Source organism: Cavia porcellus, unplaced genomic scaffold (genome assembly GCF_034190915.1).
Source record: "Cavia porcellus strain 051 isolate PalLab524CR breed Dunkin Hartley unplaced genomic scaffold, mCavPor4.1 scaffold_8, whole genome shotgun sequence".
Lineage (NCBI taxonomy): Eukaryota > Metazoa > Chordata > Mammalia > Rodentia > Caviidae > Cavia > Cavia porcellus.
Window position 1 is genome coordinate 40,613,626 of NW_026947491.1, and position 15,841 is coordinate 40,629,466.

The 15,841-nt window shown below is 51.1% G+C and overlaps 1 protein-coding gene across 15 annotated transcripts in view; it reads right to left on the bottom strand.

The window, feature by feature from the left end:
• Kmt2d (lysine methyltransferase 2D) overlaps nucleotides 1-15,841 on the bottom strand; it is a 40,644-nt gene that overhangs the window by 3,447 nt on the left and 21,356 nt on the right. For 7 of the 15 annotated variants that reach the window (XM_063254674.1, XM_063254668.1, XM_063254666.1 and 4 more), the window contains 19 exons: nucleotides 13,766-15,675; nucleotides 12,302-12,425; nucleotides 12,079-12,163; nucleotides 11,914-11,995; nucleotides 11,571-11,803; nucleotides 8,618-11,470; nucleotides 8,341-8,481; nucleotides 8,056-8,223; nucleotides 7,742-7,901; nucleotides 6,725-6,800; nucleotides 6,394-6,569; nucleotides 6,171-6,301; nucleotides 5,513-5,645; nucleotides 5,307-5,434; nucleotides 4,011-5,151; nucleotides 2,287-2,423; nucleotides 2,054-2,184; nucleotides 1,508-1,555; nucleotides 66-351 (listed from right to left, as the gene is read on the bottom strand). In XM_063254674.1, coding sequence (XP_063110744.1) covers nucleotides 66-351; nucleotides 1,508-1,555; nucleotides 2,054-2,184; nucleotides 2,287-2,423; nucleotides 4,011-5,151; nucleotides 5,307-5,434; nucleotides 5,513-5,645; nucleotides 6,171-6,301; nucleotides 6,394-6,569; nucleotides 6,725-6,800; nucleotides 7,742-7,901; nucleotides 8,056-8,223; nucleotides 8,341-8,481; nucleotides 8,618-11,470; nucleotides 11,571-11,803; nucleotides 11,914-11,995; nucleotides 12,079-12,163; nucleotides 12,302-12,425; nucleotides 13,766-15,675 — 8,143 coding nt within the window. The remainder of the gene's footprint in view (nucleotides 1-65; nucleotides 352-1,507; nucleotides 1,556-2,053; nucleotides 2,185-2,286; nucleotides 2,424-4,010; nucleotides 5,152-5,306; nucleotides 5,435-5,512; nucleotides 5,646-6,170; nucleotides 6,302-6,393; nucleotides 6,570-6,724; nucleotides 6,801-7,741; nucleotides 7,902-8,055; nucleotides 8,224-8,340; nucleotides 8,482-8,617; nucleotides 11,471-11,570; nucleotides 11,804-11,913; nucleotides 11,996-12,078; nucleotides 12,164-12,301; nucleotides 12,426-13,765; nucleotides 15,676-15,841) is intronic. The other 8 variants (XM_013159126.3, XM_003475815.5, XM_013159122.3 and 5 more) reach the window with 6 other exon arrangements.

Here is a 15,841-nt window from a genome sequence, read left to right on the forward strand (position 1 = left end):
CCACTCCCTTGTTCCTTGGCTGAGGGTAAACTACTCAACACAATGGCCCCTTGGCCAGCCCATACCTGCTCCTCGTAGATTTTCTCCCGCCTGTTCGCCACTTCATTACGAATGATGGTGCCAATGTACTCGATGACCATTGTGTGCTTTTCTAGGTCCTTGGCTGCATAGAGCCCCAGACCCTGGATACGGGAGCGAGCCAGATACACGTTGTTCTTCCACTCCGTACGCAGGCGTCGGTACTGAGATGACTTGGAGTGCACAAACTGCTTGCTGTATGGGGTGTTGGTTTCGCCTGTGAAGGTGCTCTGATATGCCTTAGACATGCTGGTGCTGTTCAGGGTATGGGGCCTGGGAGGTGATACAGTCCATGACAAGGCAGCTCGCCCTCAGAACGAGCACACACCACCCACTTCCTCCCTGGGATGTATAACATGCCAGTTAGGGGCATATGCATTGAAGTGCTGCTTCAGGAACAGAGTAGAGGCACCTGGGTCTCAATTTTGCAGAGGCAGCAACTGTCTATGGGGACCCTTCTGATATTGTGGGTGACAGACAGCCCAAGATGGGAGGGCAGATATGGAGGGAAGGGGGGGTACCAATTCCCCTACACTGAGCCTGCTCTCCCATCTCCTGCCATCACTTTCTCCCAGCCTCCTGCCAAACCATACAAAAGGCCCCGCTCCTCTGGGAGGTCTTCCCCAAGCAGCCAGGCCTACAATTTAAGCTGATGGTTTGCTCAAATGTCCGAGTCCTACCTCCTGGCACATGCTCAATGCCCTGAAAACAGGAGCTGTGTCTACCACATTGGGCTGGATCTGAATTAAAATTAGCTGTGAATTCACAGCCTAAATATGTTATCCTTGCCTTTCTTCAGACCATTCCATTCTCTGGCATAACATTGGGCTCTGCGAAGATGGCTCAGTGCAGGGGAATGACTGCTGTCCAGCAGGAGGCCTTTTACCACCCGAGGGCATCAGTTGAATTCTTGCCCATCCCAGAGCAGTGGTTTTCAAACATCTGGGTTCTTTATTTAACAGAGTTTTGTTTTATTTTGTTTTGTTTTGTTTTACAAAATGTTGACTGGAACTCCAATCCATAAACTACGTGAAAAAGGAATTCTGGTAGATTCCAATCTAGAGAAGATAGAATTAAATATGGGGAGGAACATGTTCTGCCCCTCAATTTACATATTCAGGGCTTTTTGGAACATTTGCACTCAGTTTGAAAACCACTGTTGTAGAGCATCAAGGACAGGGCTAACTACAGGTAGAGTCTCTGACACTCTGTGGAGCTACCACAGGCCTTTGAGAAATCCCTGTTACCATGGATTCTGCCTCCCTCTACCCAAGGATAGGTTAATGTAGTACACAGAAATAATAGTGACCCACAAGTTAAGAGGTAAGAGTCTGGTCCCAGCTATGTGACCTTTGTCTAGTCACGTAGTCTTTCTGGGCCTCAGTTTTCTCAGCTGTGAAATGGGGGTCATACCACCTGCCCTACCTACCTCATAAGGTTGTTGTGAGGATCAAATGAGATAATGGATGTGAAAACGCTTTGAAAAAAAAAGTATAAAGTGCTATACAAATGTAAGGTTTTATTACTTTCCTATTTATTTCTATTACTTATTTCTATTACTTATTTGAAACCAACTCAGTCTCGGGAAGGGAAGGTGACCTAGCATTCATGGGGTGTCTGAGGTTTGGGAGAATCACAGGACCCTCTAGAAGCAAAACATACGTGACTAGGCCCCTTATATATTTCATAAAACTTCACCCATAGCCTGTCTACCAAGATCTTGCCCAGTAGCCATTCCCAGAATGCCCAAGACACCTCTGTCCTACAGCCTGGTCAATACCATATACCTTAGCAGACTGGACAGGTGGAAAGGGATACTTTAGTGATATCTGCACACCCTCTAATCAGGAGGTCTGAATGAATCCCCGGTTTCTTGAAGGCAACTCTGATCTGCATCCTAAACCCTCATAATGTGGCCAAAGGATCTCTGCCAACACCCACACCCACAGCCAGTAGCCCAGCTCCGCAAGCTCACCGTTTGTAGTGTGTGAGAATTTTGGGCTCCGATCGGGCACAGCCAGTGGGGTTGATCATGAGTGGCAGTTCCATCAGGGGGTGACGCCCATAGCGGAATAAATAGTTTTGACAGCTCTCCACCCCAGGCAGCTGCAAGCACAGGCAGTTCTCTCTTTAGCCTGAGCTCCTACAGGGTGGAGCCAGGGTTTTCAATGCCCACCTAACCCTCCATCTCCCTGGTCCCTTGCTTACTGATTCAGCTATGCGAAGCACAGCGTGCACCGTCAGGCCGAAGAGCTCCTCACCCTTCAGGTACTCAGGGAAGAGTCGCAGCATATCGGCCTCTTTTCTCATGGCAGCCACAGGCTCAATGATGCGATTCCACACAGCTAGGAGGTAAAGAGGAACCCTCAGAGGAAGCCTCTGCTCATTGATCTACATAACCTAGACCCATTCCTAAACTGTAGGTGTTTTCTATGGTTTTCACACCACCCCATCATCAATGTATGTGCATCTTTAAAGCCTATCCTAGCCTCTGAGTTCCATTCTCCCCTAAGAAGCCAGGTTTCAACTCCAGAAGGCAACTGCAGCTGTGACAAAGAAACACAAGCACAGATCTCAGGGACCCAGCACAGCTCACAGTGCTTGCTGAAAGAACATGTATGTGTGCTTCATAATTGGGAAGGCTTAGATTTGGGTTCTAGCACTTGGCATGGGACCTTGAGTCAAATATTTCAAACTCTCTACAAGATACAATTTCTGTATAAATTGGGCACAATCATAGTATTTATCTTTTTTTTTTTTTTTTTGTCTTTTTCCTTTTTATCGGTACCAGGGATCGAACTCACGACTGCCTGTTTTACAGGGTAGGCACTTATGCCGCTGAGCTAAATCCCCAGCCCATAGTATTTATCTTATAGGGGCATACAAACAAATTAATCTATGTAAGTCACTTAATTTTGTGTTATACAGTAAATGTTCAATAAATGCTATCTGATCTTATTTTTAACATTAACACAAAAACCAAGATCAAAAAACTCCATGTAGCAAAAAACAAATACATGGAAGTTAGGATCAGATGCATTAAATTATGGGGTCTTAGAACCAAATCCTTTACATGTACTGACGATAGGAAAATTAGCTAGAATAGGTGAAAGCAGATAAGAAAAGAAAAAAAATTTTTTTGAGACAAGAGTCTCACTATATGGTTCAGGTTGGCCTTGAACTTGCTATGTAGCCCAGGCTGGCCTCAAATTCATGATCATCTAGCCTCAGCCTTCAAAGTCCTGAGATTATAAGCATGTACCACCCTGCCTTGCACAAGCAAAATATTTTCAATTACAAAGGAATTTAAGGTAACTGACATGGTGAAACATATTATTTGAGTACCCCCCCACTCCAAAGTACTGGGAGGATTGAATCCAAGGCCTTCACACCAACCTACTTCCCAGTATTTTTTTATTTTTTGTGACAGGGATTACGGATATAGCTCAGTGACACAAGCACCTGCCTGGGAAGTACGAGGTCCTAAGGTTGATTACTGGTACCAAATTTAAAAAATGCTATGGTTGTATATTTTGTGACAGAGTCTCCCAAAGTCACTAAGTTGCCTAGGCTGGACTCAAACTTGAAATCTTCCTGCCTCAGTCTCCCTGAGTGCTGGGATTACAGATATGTACCACCATGTTCAGCTTCTCTGGAATTTTTAAGAGATTGACCTAGGAAGCGGGCAAGACTGTTCCTAGAGAGGGTATTGACATTGGAAAGTGATCCCTAGGTCACTTTGCCTAGGTTACCTTTTTTTTTTTTGTCTTTTTCCTTTTTAGGGGTACCAGGGATCGAACTCATGACTGCCTACTTGTAAGGCAGGCGCTTATGCCGCTGAACTAAATCTTCAGCCCCAACTTAGGTTACCTTTTAAAGTGACCCTTGGGAGAAACCTGCCCAGGGTACCATTTCAAGGGCCCAATGCTCACCCTGTGGAGAGGCATCAGTGAAAACCAGGTCCTCCAAGCCCTGCTCCATGACTTTGATGACAAACTCCGGCCGCCCATTGTTCTCTCCAATGGAGCAGCGGTAGCAGCAGCGGCGGTTGTTGGTACGGAGACTCCAGTAGATGCGTGTGGCCTCATAGCCCACAGGATAGAGGGCAGTGGCACTGTGGAAGTCAGCCATCTGGTGAGGAAGCAGCTGTCCAATGGCATGGAACACAAGGCCCCCTACACGAAACATGTGCAGCCGTTCTCCCCGCTGGATGATGCTGGCGATTTGCTTTACTTCATCTCTCTCAATGTAGACCCGTCGGAAGACAGCAAACGAACTCAGCTCCTGCTCACAGGGCCCCTTGATCTTATGCATTGGACATAGCATGGTCTTATCCTTGAAGAACATGCACTTAGCGCGGATGGCACAGGCAAAATGGTAGACACTGGGGCAACGCATACGATTGCAGCTGCTGGTGGCACCGGTTCGCTGGCACAAGGAGCACTTGGTTAGCAGTCCTCGGTGCAGGGCAACCTCCACATTCATCAGTGCCCCGCCCTGGGTCTCATACACCTCTGTGGACCACAGGGCACAGTTGAGGTGTACCCACAGGTCCAGGTCCAGGTTCAACAGGCGGGCAGGCCCATCAGTGGCCCCATCCCCCTCCTCGTGACAGAAGCAGCAGCGTCGCATATCTCGAGGCACCTTGTCAGGTCGCAAGGCTGTGCCAAGCTGCTCCATAAATTCTGCTACTTCCCGCTCATCTTCCTGCCGCCCACTACCCTTCTGGATGGTCAGCAGCAGCCGTAGCCGTTTCCAGCGTACCCCCTTCCACTTTTTGAGGTGAGGAGGTCGGGAATCTTCACCTTCTTCAGGGGGCCGGGCACGGGGCTTGGGACGAGTGGATTCAGGAGATGAGGCCAATGGCAGGGGTGAGGGCACTGGTGGCTCAGCTAAGGGTTCAACAGGAAGTTCAACTAGGGGATCGGCAGGAGGGCTGGCAGGAGAGGGTGCCAAGGGGGATGGGGGTGGGGAGGGTTCTTCCGGAGGTGGGGCTGAGAGCTGTCGCACATCCAAATTGGAGACGTTGTAGGTATAGCTGTGCTGGGTGGGCAGCTCTGGGGCGGGGCTCTCCTAGGAGAGGGTGTCCAAGATCATTAGTGCCAGCTTCTCAACTAACTCCCTCCTCCTTTGCCACCCAGCTCCATTTCCTCAAAAAGCCTCTGTCTTCTTTGCCTTAGGTAGCACTTTTTTCCTAACACTTATCCCCTTCTCTCCCCTACACCAACCTGTTTCAGAAGGCTCAAGATGTCTAGCTGGCTCTTGAGAGTATAACCAGGCAACACTGCATCAAACTGCTTCAGCCAATCAGGGCTAGAGTCTGAGCTCTTGCTGCTTATATTCTTTTCTTTCCCACCTGTAAGAAGAAAGGAGTCAGAGCCTCTCAACACAACCTGTCCCCTCTAATCCCAAGGCAAATTGTTGTCCCACTCACCAGGGCCCTCAGCTTCCCCCTTCTTAGGCTCAATGCCTACACGGGCAGGGCTTTCTGGGAACAGCACCTCATAGGAGTTGGGGATCTTCATGCGTAATAGTTCTGCCACTGCCACCATCACACCATTCAGGTTCTGCCAGGGTGGGTAAAGTGATGGGAAAGACATGTCAGCAGAGCATCTGAAGTTAACAGCAGCTGTGTGGGGCAAGGATGCCCTAAACCCACTGCCCAGGGCATTAGTCAAAACTACCCACACCACTCCAGCAATTCTCACACACCTCCTATACAGCGGACATTCCCAGATTGTGGCAGACACTCAGAGGAGCACCACAGCATGGAAAAACTGAGTTTAGAAAATGATGCCTACTGTATCCACAAGATTCATTCTACATTTGCAAATTAAAAGGACAGAGTGGTCTTGTAGTAAAAAAACAAAATTGGTACTATTGTCTTAACTGGACTTTCCAATTTTCTCTGACCATAAAACCCTGCTAATTCAAAAAGAGCAGACAGCTCTTTTATTTTCACCCAAGCTTTCAAAAAGCATGCATGCACTCAGGAGTGGAATTTGAAAATCATGTTTGTTTGTTTGTTTTTTTTTTGAATGACTCTCCTCTGACCAGGCTTCCCCTGGCCTCAAGGCACCCCCAGAAAATACCTTGGCTGCAGCAGCAGAGACTGTCAGCATTACTGACACCTCACTCCCTTTGCCCTTTTCCCAAGCTGTAGCAGGCAGCTTTCCAGGGACCTCCAGGTCCAGGACCCCATATGGTTTGGTATCTGGGAAGACTGGAAGATAAAGAGAAACTTGTGTAATCTCAGATGCCTCAGATGATTCTGCAGCCAAGCTGGGCCTGGCCCGTGCCCAGAACAGTATATACCTGGGATGCTGGCCCGAGGAATGATAGGGATGACAGGGGAGAGGGCCCGGTCGTCCTGCTCCCCTCGGCCTGAACCCAGCTGAGGGAAACGGGGGGCCTCCTCTCCCAGGATGCTCTCGGGGGATGAAGCTGGTACAATACTGTCAGGAGAATCACTGTCCTCATCACTCTCCATCCTGTGGACCAAATGCAGACATTTATTGGCATAGTTCTATAAATTTTCCTTCCCAAATTTAGAGACCAGCAGGTGTTAGATCCTTCCTTGAAATCTGCGCCGGCCAATGAAAAATAACACAACACCACCCCACACTCTACCCAGCCCCACCCTCACCTGACATCCTCAGTTTGATTGTGAGGAGGTGTGGGCAACGCAGCCAGTAGGTCTAGACTCTTCACTTCTGAAGCATCTAAGGGATGAGTAGGAAGAAGTCAGGGTGAAGGAAGACAGAGCAGATGGAAATTTACCCCCAAAATTTCAGACCCAACTAGCACAAAGACCTTAGCTTAGCTATTGTGACTAGCCATCCACCCACCTCCCAGTTTTGGGCAGCTGTATTTATTGAGCCTCCCCATGTGCCAAACACTGGGCTTTAGGTACATTCTTTTAAAATAATCTTTTAACAACTCCATTAGCTGAATTTTTACTTTTCTATTTTTTTTTTCTTCAGTACTGGGGACTGAATTTAGGGAGTGCTAATCTCCCATCCTTTTTATTTTCTGAACTCACCATGTAGCCCAGGAAGGCCCCAAACTTGCAGCGATCCTCCTGCCTCAGCCTCCTAAGTGCTGGGATTATAAACATGCACCACCACATCCAGCTTTATTTTTTTATTTTGAGACAAGGTCTAAGTTGTCTGGCTTGGACTGAAAGTTGCCATCCTCCTGCCTTACCCTCCTTAGTAGCTGTGCTTACAAGGCATGAGTTTATAAGCATGCCTTACTGATGAACAGTATAAATACCCAATTTAAGAGGGGAAACCCAGGTTCACACAACCGAACCAAGCAATTTGGCTGAAGTAATATAGTATACACAGGTACCAGAGATCAAATCCAGATCAGACTGGAGTGCTATACCTGTGAAAGCTGGATTATTCTTTCTACACAAAATTTTGTTCAGATTCTCCCTGCCACCAAGCTCCCCTGTTGCCTTGGCCCCAGATTCCAGAACCCCATCCTTGTCCCCAGTGAATCAGTCCTACAGAGGCCCTTCTCACCCAGCCAGCCTGGCGTGAAAGGGCACAGGAAGCACACAGTCCACTTGTTTCTTACACTATGTGGCAAGCTACACTAACTGCTTGGAGCCCAGCCCCTCAGTGCCACCAAGAAGGAAAGTCACCTCTTCACTTACCCCGCAGTGTCCCTTCAGTGTCCCCAGCAGAGGCAGGATCCTTGGGGTGCTCCCCCAGCTCTTCGGAAGGAGTGACGCCATTTACCATCTTCTGCTGCACCGATGGGGGTGGGGTGGGGGGCAGCGACGAGGGTGGTGTCGGCGGGTTACTCAGGTTATTCTGAGGGGTGGGGTGGGTGTTGTGTACAAAATGGCATAGGGACACTGATGTAATCTCCTGACCCCACACTAATCAATTTCCTCCAGTTTTCCACCCCTGTTCCCACCTCCCTATGAACTTCATTATTTCCAAAAGACATTGCCATTTTTCTGACCTTGGTAAGCAGCTGGGAATAGTAGTCAGGCCCACTGGGCAGTGCCCCACTTCCAAAGGCCCCTCTCAGCTGGCTCTGCCCACTGATTGGGCAGCTGCTACCAAAAGGAGCAAAGAGGCTATAGTTGGCGGTGATGGTAGGCTCCGTCAAGGGCAGCAGGGACAGCTCCTGGAAGTAAAGTGACAAAGTTGGACACTTGCATTTGCACCTCTGTTATTACACAGCCAGGAGATGGCGTGCCCCCTATCCAGGGATGGGACCAGGGGACTGGCTCCTGGGGGTCACCTGTTTCAGCTGTTTCAGCAAGGCCTCGTTGGCCCTGACCCCGTCCTCCTTCCGCAGCTTCTTTCGGGAGCTCACCAACCTGTCGCTTGCCTTCTGTACCCGCTTGGGCTTTGGTGTCAAAGGCTTCCTTGCTGCTGCATCCTAAGCCAGATAAGCCCTATGAAGGCTACTGCCCTCATCCTTCAAGCCCTCACCTGTTGTCTGACCCAGACATTTTTGCTCTGCTCCTGCCCTCCAGGCCCCAAGTGGTCTGTTTCACTTTAGCCAGAGTACTCACTTCTTTGTTGGCGGGGGTACCCTGTAGTTTCTGCTCCAATCCAGTCAGCTTGCTGTCAATGTGCCCGTTGATCTCAGCTCGCAGCCCCTCAGGCCCCCGCCCAGCGCTGAGTTGCACATTCTTTGCACGTAGAAGCTTCTGCAAGAGCAGATGCCCAGCCTCTGAGCGGGGGCCTGCCAGCAGGAGGTGATTGCTGGTACCTGATGCCCCTACTGGTTCCCCATTGGCCTCCCTCTTCACCGCCTGGGCTCCCAGGGCACATGGCTCTTCCCGAGGCTCCTGCTTGATGCTGAGTTGGGGTGGTTCAGGTGCCACCTGTCCATTCACCTGTTCCAGATGCCCAGGCACCAGGCTGCACTGCTCTGGCTTCTGGGCTTCTACTAGGTTGTCTGAGGGGTCCCAAGGTCCCAGCCCCTTGCCAAAGAAGGTATCCGCAAGCTGGGCAGCAGCAGGTGAGACCCTCCCAGGAGGCAGCTCCAAGGTTGGCCCCTGGGGCTTTGGGGTGCCTGGATGGGTGGGGGTGAGCTGGGTACTGGGGGAAGGTAATTGTGAAGAAGGTCTCTTTGGCTCTTGGGGGCTGGATGGCGGAGGTGTGGGATGGACAGGGCCAACAACTGGTCCTGTGGATAAGGCTCCTTGTGGGACAGAGAGCCGGGGTGGGCCCTGAGGTCGAGGCCCTGCCCCTAGCTCCTGGAGAGGGCCTGTCTGGGTTCCAGGAAAGCCCCCAGGTTGAGGCTGGCAGCCCAGGAGGCCCTGCAAGGGAGAGGGCTGAGTCCCTGGCTCCTGGTAGGGTGGAGTCTGGCGTACTGCCTGACTCTGCTGCAGCTGTCGCTGCAAAATGAGTGCCTGTAGCTGCTGCTGCTGCTGAGGACTCAAGTGCCGCAGCTGTGGGTTTTTGGCCAGAACTCCTTGGAGCTGCACTCGAAGCTGACCCACTGTAGGCGTGATTCCAACCCCAGACAGACCTTGCCCAGACTGGGGGACAGGTCCTGATTTGGGAGGTTGTGGCCCTGCATTATTCTGCACGGGTCGCTCTAGCCCAAGGGGCTGTTGGGGGCCCAGAATGTTCTGGGTCACGGGCCCAGGCTGCTCCCCTAAAGAAACAGAGGGTTGGGTCAGCAGGTGGGGCATAGATGAGCCCTCAGAAGATGATCCGCTGCCTAGTTGCCCATGGCTTCCTACACCTGCTGTATGGAGCAAATTAACTTGCTGCTGTGGTTGTCCTGGGAGTCTTACAGGTGGCTGCAGCTGTAAAGAGTTGGGTTGAGGCTGGGCCTGGGGTTGGACAAGCAGAAGTTGTGAGTCCCCAGAGAGGGAGGGTTTTACCTCCCCTGATTCCGTAGCCACTGACTCAGATGCAGGCCCTATTATTAACGGCCCTCCCTGATGTGTTGAGGGACCCTCATTGACCTCTGAAGGAAGAGCGGTCTCTACAGTGTTTTGTTCCTTGCCCGTCAGAAGGAGGGTTGGGCCCAGGGTTCCGGGGCTAGAAAAGTGTTGAAGAGGCTTGGCTGGCATGCCAGGGCCAAGTGTCACCTGCTGTTGTTGCTGAGGAGATAACAAAGTTCGACTCTGGTTCAAGAGGCACATCTGCTGCTGCTGTTGCTGTTGCTGTTGTTGCTGCTGCTGTAGAAGCTGCTGTTGTAGCTGCTGTTGCTGCTGCTGCTGTAATTGCTGCAGCTGCTGTTGATGAAGCTGCTGCTGCTGTTGCTGTTGCAGCTGCTGCTGCTGTTGCAGCTGCTGCTGCTGCTGCTGTTGCTGCTGGAGCTGCTGCTGTTGCTGCTGCTGCTGCTGGAGCTGCTGTTGTTGTAGCTGCTGTTGCTGAAGTTGCTGTTGCTGCTGCTGTTGTTGTAGCTGCTGCTGCTGGAGCTGTTGCTGCTGTAATGAGCCCAGAGGCTGAGCATTCAGTTTGGCCTGCCCACTGTGTGATAACAGGCCCTGCTGAAGATGGGAAAGCCCTGCCATGGGTCCCTGTTGTTGGTGCTGTTGTGACTGCTGTTGTTGCTGGCCTGTGACCAGTCGATGTCCCATAAGGCCATGACCCTGCTGTGCCAGCTGGGGGGAACTCAGCACCCGGGACTGGGTCATAAGCACCTGTCTGTGAGGGCCCTGGGGCCCCAAAGCTCCAGAGTGCTGCTGCAACACTGCCACCTGGGCAGGACCCAGCATGCCCTGGGGTCCCTGGGGTGGCTGAGGGGACAGTTGCTGGACCAGAAGACCTTGGTGGCTGTTGGGAGGCACAAGCCCCTGGGGTTTGGGGCCCAGAGCCTGATTTGCCTGTAAACTGGGACCTTGTTGCTGTTGCTGCTGGACTGCCACCTGTCCTAGGTGATGCTGTTGCTGCTGTTGTTGTTGCTGCTGCTGCTGCTGCTGCTGCTGCTGCTGCTGCTGCTGCTGTAATTTCTGGGCCAACTGCATGCGTTGCTGCTGCAGCTGCAGCTGCCTTTCCTGTAAAAGCCTTGAATCAGGTCCAAGGCTTCGGAGAGCAAGGTTGCCAGGGAAGAAGCCGCCTGAGGGGCCAGCCAAGGATCCAGCCCCACCAGAATGCTGCTGTTGCTGTTGCTGGGCCAGGGCTGTGTTAAGAAAAGGGCCACCAGGCTGTCCAGGTAGTGCCATACCCCCAGGAGGCAGGCGAAGACTGCCAGTCTGCCCACCCGGGGGGCCCTGTGGTGGCTGCAGCCCATGGCCAGGGAGCAGCTGCCCAGGGAGCTTGGTGAGTAGTCGGGGACTCTGAGAAGGGCTGAGGGCCAATACAGCCGAGTGTTGCTGTTGCTGCTGCTGTTGCTGCTGCTGCTGCTGCTTGTTTCGATACTCTGCCATGAGATTAGTATGCTCCTTCTGCTGTTTCCGAACCTAAGTTAGACAGGTCAGAGAGGTCAGTCAGGAGCCTGCCTACCCATATAATCCTTCCTCTCTGGTTTCCAGGTGCTAAGTCGAAGTTTGCTTTCCCCACCTGATCCAACTGTTTCTGGATCTTGCTCTGCTGCTCTGTAACCAGCTTGAGCTTCTCAGCATCAGCTTCTGGGAACTCACGGCCTGCCTTTTTGGCAGTGCGCTGCTTGGCACACAGAGCCTTCCGGGACTTGCGATGCACACCAATCTGCTCCTCTAGCACCTTCAACTGCATCTGCAGGAGCTGCTGAGTGTGGAAGAGCCACTCCTCATATTGCCGCTGGTCTGCTTCATCTGGGAGAGGAAGTAGGGTATCAGTACCTGCAAAATGGCAACTCTAATTTCTGTCCCTCCATAGGTCTCTAGCCACTTCCTTGTACCTTCCTCCTATGCCCCATACTCACTGATAACTCCCTGGGCAAAAGTGGGTGGGTTGGGGCGAGGCTGAGAGGGGTCACTGGCATTCCGCTCCTGTGATGAGAGAGACTGCTAAATGTCACTGTCTACACAGGACCTTAAGAAAAGTGGCCCAACAGCATGACACACATTCATACTCCTCTAAAACTTACCTGGCTGCTCCCAGGAGCTACATGGTTCTGTAGATCACCCCCAGATCCCCCAGAGAGCCTCTGGGCTAGCAGTGACACTTGCTGCCTGGAGTCCATCAAAGCATAAAGGATTAAGTGTCAGTGAAGGCAAAAAAGTAGTTCAAATAATGAGGAAGGCCAAGCAGAGCAGGGATGTGACTGGGGAAAGAAAAGTACCAGTCCTAACCCTAACCCCAAGACTTACCTGTTCATACCAGGTGCAACCCCAATGCTGCCCTGAGCCATCACTTTCTTGATACCTTTCAAAGCTACCATCTTGGCCTTTGCAATGGGATCAATGATATCTTCTGCAGCAAATTTGTCCAGGTCTGGAAAACGAGGAGCCAAATGAGTGGGCGTTTGGTTGGAGGCAGTGGGGAGAGAGGGTCATTACCTATCATGTGACTGCTCCTACACACAGACCTACACTAAATCATGCAAAACAATGGCATGGCATAGCAGAAAGGAACTGAGTTAGGAACCAAGCAAACTAGTGACATAGGTCTGATATTCAGAGGATATGTGATCTTGCTTTTATTGTAGAGTGCTAGGAAAAGGGACTCTAAATATTTGTTGGGTCAGTAGATCAATATACTTCAACTCTCTAAACCTCAGTTTAAATTCTATTTGATAAAGATCATCTCTACTCTGCTCATCTCTACTCTCTACTTCTGAAGCTACAGAGGACCAGCTGTAACAAGAATATTGGTACATTTCATGACCTTAACGATATTCTTCAAAGTAATCATCTTGGTGTAACTAGTACAGCTCAAGAGCCCAAGACACAGGTATTGTGGCCAAGTCTTAGATGTCAGAGCTGTTAGGGACAAAAAGGAACACCATCTACAATCCACTGTCCTGTCATTACAGGACACTGGGTAAAAAAAGGAAAAATAAATAACCATCAAAATCTTCTTAAAATTCTGCATTTTGTATGTATCTCCACTATTCGGAGAGCTTAACTGACTTACCACTTTTTTTGAGACAAAGTCTCATTGTGTAGTGCAGGCTGGCCTTGAACTCACTATGTAGCCTACGCTAACCTCAAACTCATGGTGATTGTCCTGCCTCAGCCTCTGAATTGCTGAGATTACAAGTGTGTGCCACCACACCTGGCTTGACTCATCAATTTCTGAAACACTAGTCAAATACATTCTAGAATTCTGAGGCAGTAAAGCACTAGAGTTTAGCTCTACTTTGCTAACTACTGTATAATCTTAGACAAATAACTTCTATACCTCAGTTTCTTCTTCTGTAATGAAACACTACAATAGTACCTGTCTGCCCACTCACTTCTACTTCACTGTTCCCCAAATATACTCCAAGTTTTTCTACCACTACAGCCACAGTCAACCTTTCACTTGCTTTTTCTTATACATATCTCTGTGTCCTCAACTTTCAACTTCATCACACCCACAAAAACTTTGCTAATCACGCTTCACTCATTCTATTCATATATCTGAATGCTTCCTCTCTGTAAAGAACTGTTCCCTCTCTTCATAAAGAAACAGTGCCCTCTGCTTACATCACTACTATGATACTTAGCCAAAACTCTTTGTCCTCTCTCTTTACTAGGGCTTATTATAGGGGCCTAGCCTTAGTCAGTACCTGTTTGGTGGTGATAACAATCATCTCTAAGTAACTCAATCATGCCAGTAGCTGAGGTTACCTGTATCTGGAAAGAAGCTGTTGGCCAGCTGTTGCTGCATTGCCAGTTGCTGGGGCTTCATACACATGGAAGGTGGCATGGTGCTCATGGGTTTCTGTGCTAGTACTGGCTGTGGACTCTGCTGCGGCACCAAGCCTGCCTGCCCCCCATGCTGTCCACTTAGCATATGCCCTTGATTGGACACCATGGCCATGGTTGGGGCCAGGCGCTGCTGGAGGGCATGAGCTGGTGGCTGGGTGGGCATCAATGGTTGGCCCAAACCTGGCTGTCGGGTTCCTCCAAGACCCAGGGCAAGTTGCTGCTGAGGCCCAGCCAAATTGGGAGAAGAGCCCTCATGTGGTAAAGGCATTGCCTGGCCAGAGCTTGGTGTGGATAGTAAGGAATGTTGCTGTTGCGGCTGTGGCTGCTGCTGCTGTTGCTGTTGGACAGGCTGTAGCTGGGCTGAAAGCTGCTGTTTCTTCTGTAGCTCCTTCTTTTCATGTTCCAACAGGTCCTCAATAAGCAGGGGCAACTCACTGGCTACTAGAGAGCTTTCCATCTTGTCCAGTTCATCCCCAGATGCTCCATGTCCACTAGGCAAGGTCAAGGCTCCACTCTCTAGCTCAAACTTCTCTAGCAGGGAGGATCCTCCTGTGCCACTCAGCGGGCTGGGGGTAAGCAGGTGAGCTGGTGGTCCCCCTGTAGCCCCAAAAGAGCCCTTCTCAGCTGTGTGTCCACTGCCAGAAAATGGCCCTGTGCCCATCCGGGTGTCCCGGCTGCCCAGCACATTCTGTCCTGGTTTTAGCCCCAGGCCAAGGGAAGCAGAGGCAGGTCCTGGCTCTACCTTGGGGGTGGTAATGGTGAATTGGCAAGGGGAAGGGTGGCGCCCACCCTCCTCCACCTTAGGCTTCACCTCAGGGAGCACAGATGCCAGGCGGGGCTCAGAGACATCAGTAGGCGGAGGAGGGCGCTCCTCAGGGCCCAAGGGTCCTGGCTCTACTCCCCGAAGCAGGGCCTCCCGCTCAGCCTTCTCATTTGCTGACTCCACCAGCCTTAGGTGCTCATTGAAGATGTCTTTCTTGTCCCCAGTGTCCAGCTCAGGGTCAGTATACGCCAGTAGGTCAAACTCATCTCCATTGAGCAAGTCATCTAAGTGAGGGTCATTGGTCTCCAGGTTTTCCAGGGTGCCCAGCTCATCATCACCCTTGGCAACATCCACACCCAGACCTAGATGAGCAAGCTCTTCATCATCTTCTAGGGCCTTGTGGGCATCAAAATCATCATCTAGCTCAGGATCCTCACAGTGTAACTTTCCAGCTTCCAGGGCCAGGGGAGGAGGGCGAGCAAGCTCAGTGGTAGAGGGCGGCCGGGTGACCAGATCTAAGCCAGCTGTCAGTGCAGAAGCCTTGGTGTGGGATGTAGGATGAAGACTATTGTTCAATTCAGGAGCAGGTGGGGCTGGGGGTTTCTGTGGAGGAAGGCCTGGCGCTGCCAGGCCTCGAAGCCCTTCAGGAGCCAGTCGGTGGGTATCTTCATTTACAGGGAAAAAACGGGGCCTCTGAGGGGGGCCCTGACCAGGAAATGAAGGCCCCCCAGGTCCCAGTCCTTTCTGAACGTTGTGCCGTAACTCAATGAACTGGGCAGGCCCCGATGGACCAGGCACTGGCTCAGCAGGGCATGGCAGGCGGGTGGGAATTCCTGCCAAAGGGGAACCTAGTGCTTGGCGGCCAAGTTCAGATCCAGCAGTTGAAGGAAAACGAGTAGACATGGTGAGTCGCATGGAAGTTGCTGACGCTGCTTGCTGCTGCTGCTGCTGCTGCTGCTGCTGCTGCTGCTGATGCCATAGTTGCTGCTGTTGCTGCTGCTGTAAGGGCAGGGATCCAGGATAGGGCACTCGTTGATAGAAGGCCTGGGAGCCTCCTACCAGTTGCCTGGAAGAATACACAGTAGTCAGTGAGATACAATCAGGCTAGAGAGCTAAGAGGGGTTTGGGGTAATGAGGAAGGACAGAATTAAACTAGTGATGGGGACAGAATGAGGAAAAATAGCAGAGGAAGATCAATAAAAGGAAAATCAGAGGCAGCATGTAAGGGTTTA